At 39.8% G+C, this 11557-nt stretch overlaps 1 protein-coding gene across 1 annotated transcript; it reads left to right on the top strand.

Annotated features, from left to right (window-relative positions):
- Positions 1 to 734: 734 nt before the first annotated feature.
- LOC113293087 (DEAD-box ATP-dependent RNA helicase CshB-like) lies at positions 735 to 3775 on the top strand. The gene is made up of 7 exons (XM_026541852.1): positions 735 to 963; positions 1355 to 1875; positions 2089 to 2177; positions 2312 to 2411; positions 2513 to 2770; positions 2964 to 3133; positions 3263 to 3775. Exons 2-7 carry the CDS (start codon positions 1468 to 1470, stop codon positions 3549 to 3551), a joined length of 1314 nt encoding a protein of 437 aa, XP_026397637.1. The 5' UTR covers positions 735 to 963; positions 1355 to 1467; the 3' UTR covers positions 3552 to 3775.
- The last annotated feature ends 7782 nt before the right edge of the window (positions 3776 to 11557 follow it).

Genomic DNA, 11557 nt, shown 5'->3' on the forward strand with positions numbered 1-11557 from the left:
AAACACACAAGTCATACTGCCAGCTAGGAGTGTGCATACAATCCGGAACCGCGGATTTCATCCGCAACCGTCCGCAAAATTACGGATGAAAACTTCGCAAGAGCCTATGGGCCGGTCACGGGTGAATTCTCAAATCCGCAAGATTTAGCGGTTTGGTTACGGTTGGTTTTGTAAATCCGCGAATTTATCCGCACCGTAGTCTATAAGCCAAATAGTTGTTTTTGATTTTCCTGAACATCTTTATAGTTTCATTTGCAGAAGTGTTTCTCGGAAAAATTTCTTTGATGAGTCTCAGCTCAGTAATAATCAACTCCTTGGAAGTTTCTCTCCATTATCAACCATTGAGATACCCTCACCTCTTAACTACCTTAGTCTCTCAGGTTCTCTAGCCAAACCACTTTCTTAAATGATTTTCATTTTCATTTCACACTTGTTCTTCTTCTTTATGATAAGAAAATTCATGAAAGTTGACATTAGTAATCCGACAGAAAATGCACTTGTAGGGTTGCAACCAATTTCGGATGCATCTGTTAGTAATATCAGTGCAAGTACTACTACTACAATGTTTTACTTACTTTTTTTTCTTTTTTTTTGTCTAAATTCACGGTTAATACGCATCCGATCCATACACTCCGCTGATCCGTAAAGGTCAAATCTACGGGTGATTGGATCGGTCACGGTTATATTTTTCAAATCCTCAACTTTGACGGTTTGGTTACGGATGACCCCTAATCCGCAACGTCCGTCCGTTGCACACCCCTACCAGCCATTACCACTTCAACTGAAAAACTTCGATGCACGTCCTCCACTGCCCTCTCCTCGCACACACAGAAACTTATAAGAGCTGCTAGTAATGGCGAATCTAAAAGCAGCAAGTAAACGCACTGACATTTCACTTTAGTGCTTTCATATCCAATGGCTACTACAGATGGTTCCATGAATGGAAACCGTACTGCATTTAAGGTATTATTTCTCTTGTTTTATTATAATCATTTTCATGATTGAAAAACTTGCATCTCTTGATTTGATATTCTTTGTACATATGTTTGATTGGTGAAAATTATTAACCTTTGATTAAAAAAATTTGATAATTTTCCGTGGGTTTTGAAAATAACGATTTATTATTTTGTTAATTGGTGTGTATTGGATGTGATTCACTTAGAAATGGTGAAAGCGATAATAGGATTATATATGCATTTTAGGGTTTAGGGATTGATTTAATTGTGTTTAGGTTTATAACCTCATTCAACTAGTAGATTGGAAAGTACAGCTTCCGTAGCAATATTGATTTTAGAACAGCATTCAAATTTAATTACTATTTCTGAAAATTTGATCACTTTGGATATTTCACCAGATTCTGAAGCTTATTTTGAGGGGAAGAATCAGCATGTTTCGTGGAACAGTAATAAAGTCATAAAGCTGAACCCTTGTGAAACTAGTAGGAATGATATATGTAGTAAGAGTTCTATGAGCATTGAATTAGAACAGGCAAATCACAATGCACAAACGAAGGTGAAGGAATGTGCAAAGTCGCTCCATTCTCAGGCAATGAAGTACCATTTGAAAATGGATCGTCCATCAAAGTTTATGATAATGTGTTTGACTAGAATAGAGGATGCGTTATTGCGCAATGGCACCTTGAAGAAAAAGAAACACAAGAGTTTTTTGGTTAGTGATTGGGGAGTTGAATTCTGGCAAGGTTTTGTGTCTGGGTCTAATATCTTGGATACAAGTGGAGATTGTTCTTCAATAGAGCAGATTGCATGGATTGTATCCACAGCTGCCGACGTTATCTCAGAAAATGAGAAGGAAGGTGTAGACATTGATGGCCCTTCGTTCTTATATCTTGTACCGTCTCAAGAAAGAGCGGTTCAGGTTTGTGTTCTAAGCTCTCTTAATTCGTTTTACTCCATACTTTCTTTAGCGGTGCTAGGTTTTTTGTTTGACGGTTGAACAATTACTTGACATCTTTATGTCTTTCGATGCATATTCTTCTAGTTTACTCGAGTTTATTTCATCTTATGGCACCATTTAATTCCTAGAGTAATTGTGAATATTTCTTGATGCTCATATTACAATTTTGCGTAGGTATGGTCAGTATGCAAACCACTCCAGGAGTTAGGAATACAGACGGTGTGCTTACACACTGCTGCTCCACTAGATCACCAGATCCGTAGGTGAGTACGGCATCTGAATTGTCATTCATGATTTCTAAATATAGGAAATGGAAGTTCATGTTCTGTGCATAAGATAATGAGATTTTTTTTTTTACTTTCTGCACCTTAATCGAGAAGTGTTTGTTTTCTTGCAGTTTAAAAGCCTCTGAGCCAGAGTTTGTCATTTCCACCGCTGAGAGATTTTTGGAGCTTGTCTCATTAGAGGCCATAGATATGTCTGGACTATCCTTACTGGTATTTTTTTTGTCTTGGCGTCAATAATTCATGAACTCAATTAGTTATGCATTTTCTCTGCAGTGACTTGTAATAATTCAGTGATTTTTCGCATTTCGCAGGTTATTGATAGACTGGAATGTTGTCTTAGAAATGGATTTTTGAATGAGATGAAAGTTATGAAACAATCTATTCCTGGCGAGTCTCAGGCAGTAATTTTCAATGGTAGCTTGGGATCCTTTTCCTCTTCGGCACTGCAAAATCTGTTGGATGATCATAAAGCCATTTGTAGGTTGTCTGCAAATGTTTCTATAGCTAGTCAAAGCGCTGGCATCTCTCAGAGTGTAAACACATGCACATCAAAAGAAAAATTATCCAAGGTATACACACATAAAATGTTTGTACCTTTTTGTTTCCATTTTTCAGTTAGCTGTTGTTTCCACAAATGGCTTCTTCTTGTCATAATTTGGAGGAAGATTCTTCTGGGGTGTTCTAGTTAACCGACCTGTCTATCTAACTGGATACTATATCTAATTTGACACCGTGTCTAACCTATGTGCTTGATGCTTGTAGGGTATACAAATTCTGAATAAAGAATACGGTAAGCATTCACAGTCCAAGTCTCTCAAGGTGCTGTTTGTGGAAAAAAATGTCAGATCACAGCTGTTTGCCGATACTCTAACAGCACAAGGTTACTCAATCTCAAAAAATTCATTCTCTGATGGTACTCAAGACTTGAATAGGTAATTATGTTAAAAAGGTTATTTGCAAATATTTCAAACCCCAGTAAAACATTACTTGCTTGCCGTCGGCACCAAAATGTTAATGCAATTTTTTTTTTTAAAACGTTAACTTGGTAATAACATTTGCAGCGAAAAGAAGGTAATTGTGTGTGTGACTGATTTGGATGAAGTTGGGAGAATGACAAATATGGGTGAGTTTGAAGTTGTTATAATGATAAGTTTGCCTCCATCTATCAACAACTATGTCAGTATCCTCACAAGAATGGCTCGCCGTACTGTAAATGGTGTTCTACATAGTCTGTTCTCTCTACAAGAAGATGCAAATCTGGCAGGGCCACTAATTGAGATACTGGAGCAGTGTGGTCAGATTGTACCAGTACCCTTCGGAAACTACCTTTACTCTTCTTCTTTATTATAGCTTAATTTTCACTTCAAATGTTATTTTCTTCTATTGCCTCCATTCTTTGTGCTTACATCCTAGTTATTCTATACATTAATAACTTGTGCAACTCTAGGTAGGCCGAATCGAACAACATTAGTTCATTACAGTTGAACTTACAATTCGAAGTTAAGCTTATTTTAAATTTTGAAACGATGAAGTAACATTGAGTTCATTTTGATATCAAATTTTGATCAGGTAAATATGAGGGCCTTTGGTTTTTTTTACAATTCCTTGTAACATGTTGTATACAGAGTATTTAATTTCTGCGAGATAGAAAATAATGTGAAAAAAATTGGTACTTTTCATTGACACGGTTAGACAATCTCAACCCTGATTCAATTGAGATCAAATAGAAACTAGGAAACAGTCCTAGTATTAGGACCCGATTCACAAAACTATCCTACTGTTACAAACTATTAACAAAATGGTCACATTTTTGTTAAAAAGAGAGTTAAGTGACGACTTACAGTTAAATATGTTAACCAAATTATCTATGAGTCTTCCCTACTTATCCCTCCGTACACAATTCTCCTCCGAGGTTTAGTGAAGATTCTTAAGCTTCCACCACCACTTCAACTAATTAGCTAAATGGAAAGGGTATTTTGAAAGAAGATATTTTAGGAAAAGATAACACCGTGCAAAATATTAAATCGGATGAAAATATGACTGTTCTGTGAACGAATTACAAAAATGTGACCATTTTGTGACCCAATTACGAAAAATATGACCATTCTGTAAATGGCCCTAAAAACTACTTAAATGTAAAAGTTGTAACAGATTGTTCTTCCATTTATGCACAACACTCCCTCTTATCATCTATCCATTTGCAAAATGCACTCAGTTTTTATTGTCTAACAGTATGGTTCCGGAACCAAAACGATTCTAATCAGATATGGAGGACCCTTGTCCGCAAAGACACCCCAAAAGGGAAGGTAGTGTATTATGATAAGTGGGGCCATGTCCACAAAATTTGATCATCAATACTTGATGGAAACACAAGGATGAGTGAATTCTAGTGTGGTGTCCTTGAGATTTGGGGACTGATGTCCCTAAACCTAACATGTATCAATTATTATATGGAACCATCATTAGGTACCACTACTATTGAAGAGCAGGCATATAGGTCTGGAATGGAACTATTGTCGACTAGTTTTATAGACTAGACAGGGGATTCTAGTCACAGTTCGGTGGCCGTCTGTTGTTGTTCACAGGGTGAAATTGAAATGAAGAGCGAAAATGCTAACTGTAGGCAGAGTTGCTTGTTTTGACAACTAAGGTCTGAGGTTATGTCTGTCACTCAAAGGATAACATTGTCTAATCTAATCAACATTAACCAAACCAGTAGAGTAGGTTAACAACAAAGATACCCTTTTAACATGTGAGTGCCATTAAAATAAAAAGTTATGGTGAGTATCAAATAATTGTTTTTTTTTTTCTTACAATAAATGATAATTAAAGGGTATTCTTTACCTAGCTTTCTAACACTAATTAAACCCTTCCAATCAGTGGCACATTGTACTGCATCTGTATGTATATATTAGGTGTTTTTAACTTTTAAGTTGTCATTTCTGACATATATAATCTGGATTTAGCTGTTTCTTTTAGTGACTCATTAGTACACTAGTGATTAACTTAACCTAAATCATTACTGCACAATATATTACTAATTTAATCCAATCTATAATTACCTCTGACTTGACTTAGCTTGTGTTTTGTTTGGTTATAGACAAATGCTATCACACACGACTTCACGGGATGGTTAAATCAACTGTTGGATTCACACGCCAGTGTAATCATCTGAAGGGAAAAAATCAAGCAGTAAATTCTACATGATGTGGTTTTAATTTTTAATTAGGTCCCATATGAAATCTCTCTTAATGGAGTAGTAGACTTTTAGTGTCCTAATAAGTTATACATTTAATGGCCTTATGATCTTTTTTTGGTAGGAAATGTCCTTGTGATCTTGATTTAGTAGCATAGTTATTCTTGTTCTGATTAAAGTTATGTTAACAATAGGAAACTCTAAGCAAAAATAGCATTGGCCCATGGTAGAGAAAAAACCCAAATAAATAAATGATTTTGTCCCATTGGTAGTATCAACTTGGTGAAGTAATAAGCCATGGCAAGAGTTTAGGTTACCCTAATGAGAAATGCTAGTGATTAGTATATGTGATTTTGGCAACTTTGAAGTTAAGTTAGAAAGGAGGTGTAGTTGAGATTGAATGAGGTGTTGGGTCCAATTCAAACCTAAATAAAGAGGATGGGTTAACTAATTAAGAGAAGATGGACTATTATTAGTACATTAAAAAAGTTACTTGGATGTGACGTAGAAGAAGGTTTAAGGTCAGGAATATCCATCCCATTTGGAAGGTTCTCTTTCGTTTTCGCAGCTTCCTTAATTTCTTTGTGAGGATTTTGGAGACAAGGTGTAGATACACCATCATTTCCATGTGTTCTTGTAAAACCAATATATATATAGACCCCCCACCATTTATTCCTTTCTTCAAGTTCAAAAAACAAAAGACTTATTCTTTTGCCTTGTTTGTGACAGAAACGCCCACAAACTAAAATTGATTATTTTTTTTTGTGTGACAACTATTCTTAAACTTAAGCAAATGCAGTTTATGATGGCTTCTATGCTGTTAACACAACAGAAGCTGTCGTACTAATTGAAGCAATTAATGCCAAGGAGCTGAGTGGGATTACGAAATGAAATTGTATTCACGACTGCAGCTGATAGTCGAGGCTCTTCACAAATTGCACCATACAAACGCATAGTCCAAGTATATAAAAGTGAATTTTAATACCATACCCACTTGCAAAATGTGTTTGATAATACCCGCCGTGGAAATTGTCGGTTGTTATAGTGCAGTAGAGTTGACCATCTAACTCCCTATGTGGACACAAAGATATGGTATCATCTGAGTATTCACAAATAATGTGCGCAGATTCATGACAATACAGTAAATAAATTGCGCCTGAGGGGAATGGATAGGTTATGTCGAATCCTTGACTCAGAGTTCTAATACTCTTCCTCGTCTCATCAACTACAATCATTGTTCTTGGTTCATACAATAAGATAAATAGTGGATGAAATATAAAATGTACGAACATGATATATCATGAGTATCGAATTGAACATATAAAGTATAAATGCATGAATATGGATGAAACGATTAACTTATATGATTCATCACTCAGATCTCGGTCTACGGGATTGGGTTTTTCATTATATGTATGAAGGTTACAGAAATAGTCGAATGACTTTGAGACCAATATAAGCCTGCGTAGCAGGAGGAACTTCACTTACACTTTCTCTCTCTCTCTGTCTCTCTCCTATTCTTCTCTCAATGTTTTTCGGCCTCCTCTTCACTTGGGAGAGAGGGGTATTTATAGGGAGGTTACGTGGGGTCCACTTATGAAGCCCGTTATAACCTTATCCTCTTGTGTTTTGTGCCACTCACGCAGAAGTCTTCGTGTTCTCGGCTGCATCTGCGTGTTCTGTCTGGATACGCAGTATTATCTGCGCTTCCAATACAGGCTGACTGACACGTATGCTGTTTGAGGGTATTTAATGTGGGTAGTTGAGATGTCTGTCCGCGGTGGACAGCTGTCCTCTGCCCCTGTCTTGTCTGCGTCAGTCTGACTATCCCCAACCGTAGATCTTAGATCTTTCTGGGGATATGATAAAGTGACTCTTGGGTTATCCTCCAGTGCTTTGCAGTGTTCTAGTGTTTCTGTCTCCTCGATCCTCTACCGTTGGATCTGGTGGGTGGCGATGCTATCTTGACAAGGCGCGCCTCTTGGCTGTCCACGTGTGATATCATATCTTGATGCTCTCAGCCGCATGTCCTCCACGTGTGTCTTTGTGGACACGTGGCGGAAGATGAAATGTGTACCTACAATTTTCCCATTTTCATCCTACTGGGCGGTTAGTCGAAGTGGGAAGAAAAAACGTGTTACTCTCTTCATCTTCTCTTTATTATTTTCCTAGATTTTAGGGCACGTTCCGCACTATTTTCAATAACTTCTTCTTGGGTAGTGGGGCGGTTTTATTTCTCTTTGTATATATATATGAGAAGGAATATGAAAATTCTCTAGTCATAAATTTCATTCCTTCTCTTTCCTCAGAACTTTTATTTTTTGTTCTCTGCTTTTGTTTCCTTGTTATTAATTATTGCTGCTGCTACTGTTGTTTTTGTCTTTGTTGTTGCTGTTCCTCGAAGCTTTCTGCTGCTGCTTTTGTTCGTCGAGGCTTTTTTCACGACCCTGATTTTTCCTTTATAGGTAAGTGGTTCTACTGTGTTTGATTATCTTTTGATGAAAAATATATTCGTTTTCTGTTGTTGCTATATGTGTTTGTGATGAAGAACATATATATAAATGTGTGTATGATTGCCCATGTTCGTCATTACAAACAGTAATGATATCTTCCTTCGTGCATGCTTGCCCCTATTTGTTATTTCCCCTTTTTATTTAGGTTTTGTTCTTATTTTCCATCTGGTTCATGATTATGAAGAACTGAATGAAATTGGATTTTTTGATTTTCGTTTTGTCTCCGTGGAAATCTGAAACTTGTTTGTGTACTATGCAGACATGGCTGACCGTCTGCAGGTTTCTTATCAAACTCCACCGCCTAGTCCGCGTAGATATCCTCCGCGTAGGGATCCTGATGTTTCTCCGCCTGGTGGAGGTTCGTCTAAATCTTCCCAAGGTGATGCCCGCGTTCATAGGGTTTAGTCTTCTTCTGGTCAGATGCACTTATCTTCTAAGAGAGGTGAGTCGCATAGAGGGAATACGCCAAAGGGGGACCGGCCAAAAGAGGCTCTTGGCTCCCGGTATGCTGTTTCTCGTCCCTTAGTTAATCCGCGTGATGATCCTAAGAGAACGCGGGATGTCCTACCTCTTCGGTCAGTGGCGCTTCCTTCCGTGTCTCATCAACATCCTCTACCTCCCCCTCCAGTGTCTCAACCCAAGGGGAGGTCTTCGAAAGAAGTGGTTTCGAAGACTGATGTATCTAAGGTTCATCCTAAGAGGAAAGCTTCCGAGAGAAACCCTTCGAAGGGTTCTGCGCCTGATCCCGTGGAGGAGGAAAATATTTCTCAGGAAATACGTAGCGTCGTTGTTGGGGAGAAGAAAGTGACCTTCAAACATATTGATCTGGAGGTTTTCAAGGAAAAGCATGGTCTTCAGTTATTCGATGTTCGTTTTTACGCTGCTGATGATGATATTACTTATGAGATGATATCGACATATAAGTTTGATGAATTTCATCTGCTGACCACGGTGGGGGCCTTTGAAGCGGGTCTTATGTTGCCTTTGTACAATTCTGGGGATTCTTTTTATTATGATGTGCTGGCTGGTCGAGAGGGTTCTTCGAAGAACACACACTGTCGCTCTATTTCCCAGCTTCATGGGAATTATCTTCGTGCACTGAGGGAGTGTTATCTTCGGAGCAAAGGAGAGACAATGATGACTCTTTATGTTCCCAATCCTGAGGAAAGGGAGTGGTATACGCCTGAGAATTTTAACAAGTTTTCGGTGACTATGTTAACAGTAGGAATCGTAAACCGTGGAGTGTGAGTCTTCGTAATATTGCCGCTCCTCGTGGTGAGATCCGCCTTCTGAGTGAAGTAAGTGGTGCTAAGGTGAAGTACGTCCCGGGTACAGAGAATTCTACTAACAAACTGGTGTTTCCTACTCGTGAGCGGATCAAGCGTGATCATGACTATGAATGGCACGCAACTGTTATTGAGGTTGTTGGTCCCTGGGCTTGGGGGTGGGTTCCAGGTCCGCAAGGATGGCGTCCTACCGCAGATAGCCAGATACGTGCGGCTCCTCCTGCTCGTTATGGGAATTTCCGTCCTTGGCATTTGAATTTTGAGGGCATGAATTTCCAATATGCCCTCGATGTTGTTGATGGAGATGACGAAGAGAGTTCCGATGCTGATCTTCAGGCGAAGAATGCTGCGGTTGTCAAGGTAAGATTTCCATATGCCTTGTCCTTTAGTTGAGGCAGTTTTAATTCTTTTCAAAGTCAGGGATTTTTATTCTTGTGCCTTGTCTTTTTAGGCGACGAAGAAGAGGAGGATAAATCCCAAGCAGTCCACCACCGCAACAAGGAGGAGGTTATGAAGAAGTTAAAGTTAACAGTTGTGACTGAGCTTGGAGAGGATGAAGATATGTCTGATATGGAAGAGCGTACTGATACATCCCCTCCATGTCATGATGATGAAGAATTTGTTGAAGGGAATACTACCGCTGGTGGCAGCGGTATTGGTGGTGAAATTAATCCCGCAGGTTGTCATGATGCTGGTGCCGAAGCTAATCCCGCGGGTTGCAGTGATGCTGGTGATGATAACACTGGCCTTGGTGATGAGGGTGTTGGTGATGAAATTCCTGCTATGTCTCAGGAGTTTTCCTTTGGTCGGATTTATTCCTCGGAGGATAGTTTTGAGATAAACGCTGCCTTGGGCCTGGCTTCTGAGTTCAACCTGCTTTCCCCAAACGATGGTCGGGATGTTCTTGGTAACTCTAGCAAGTAAGATGGAAAGGTCAAGGGAGTGGTGGATGCTAGTGATGTTCCAGAGGGGAGCGGTGCTAGATACCTTCCAGATTTGGATGCGGGAGTAGCCTCGAACTCTTCAGGTGCTAAATTCACGAACATGGGTAAGGCCTCGGTTGGGTCTTCTGGAGATGATTTTCCTCAGTCACTGATCCTTGAGGGTGATGATTCCATCTTAGCTTGGTTTAAAAAGAATAACTTGATGTTCGTACCCAATCCAGCTCCTGTGGTGGAGGGTGAGAAGAAATATGATGCATATACCCGTAAGATGATGCAATTGTCTCCCGAGGACCAGGTTGTAGAATCGTGGGATAAGAATCTTCGGGCCTTGGAGGCTGCTCTAGTAGTCGACGCTCCCTCGACTGTTGCTGATATGATGGCTTGGCTGATGGGTATCAGTATGGATTTCCCCAACACGGATGTTAGAGTGAGTTCTCTTATCATTTGCCTTGTATCAATTTTAGCAATTTTTAGAGTCAGGGTGTTCTAATCTTCTGATTCGCAGATGATGAGGAGTGAGCATTGCAATCACATGTTGTACCAGTTTTTTAAGGCCAAATCCCTTAAGTTGGAGGCTAAGCTTCGTCTTCGGGAAGAGGAGCTTACTGCGGCTGAGACTGTCATTGCTGATAGGGATAGGGAGATATGTGAGTTGAAGAGTCTCCTCAAGGCTAAGGAGCAACAAGGCAAGGAGGAGGAGAAGCTTCGCTTGGATCTTGCTATGGCTCGTAGTGAGTTGGAGAGGCCAAGAAGAATTCTTCGGCTGTTACAGGTTTGATTATCTGTTCTCTTCCTTGCTGTTGTCCTTTACTGTAATTAGTGTTCTGTCTGAGTCTCCCTCCCCCACCCTATCTTCAGTGGGTGGAGTTCCTGAGTTAGTATGGCTTCGGAAAGAGCGGCACGTCAGAAATCTCGCATCGCAGAGTTGGTAGAGAAGATAAAGAGCGAGGCTGATAAGTGGAATGCTCGTGCCGATGAACATAATGCTCTGGCAGAGGAGTGGCGGGTCAGACGAGTCCAAATGATTGATATGCAGAACAAATATAACAATGATCGTCGTTTGTTTAATGGAACGTTGTTGTGGACGCGTGATAATCTTCGTGAATCCCGAGAACAGGTCTCATCATTGGAAGCTAAAATCAATCTCTTGGAAGAAGAATTGCGTCAAGCTCGTTCTTCTCAGTCTTCTGATGTTAAAGATTACATTCAGCGTCTTGCTAGGGAGAGAGATGACGCTAGGGCTGAGGCTGGTGCTCTTAGCAAAGCTTTAGCTGCGTCTAGGGCTGATGTGGTACGCCAAGCTGAGTCTGAGAGAAATCTTGAAGTAAATATGTATCGGCTCAACAAGGGTCTGGAGGGAAAAATGAGGTCAACCATCTTCGTCACTTGGATTCAATGAAACAGGTAGAATTAGATG

Source organism: Papaver somniferum, chromosome 7 (assembly GCF_003573695.1).
Source record: "Papaver somniferum cultivar HN1 chromosome 7, ASM357369v1, whole genome shotgun sequence".
NCBI classification, from domain to species: domain Eukaryota; kingdom Viridiplantae; phylum Streptophyta; class Magnoliopsida; order Ranunculales; family Papaveraceae; genus Papaver; species Papaver somniferum.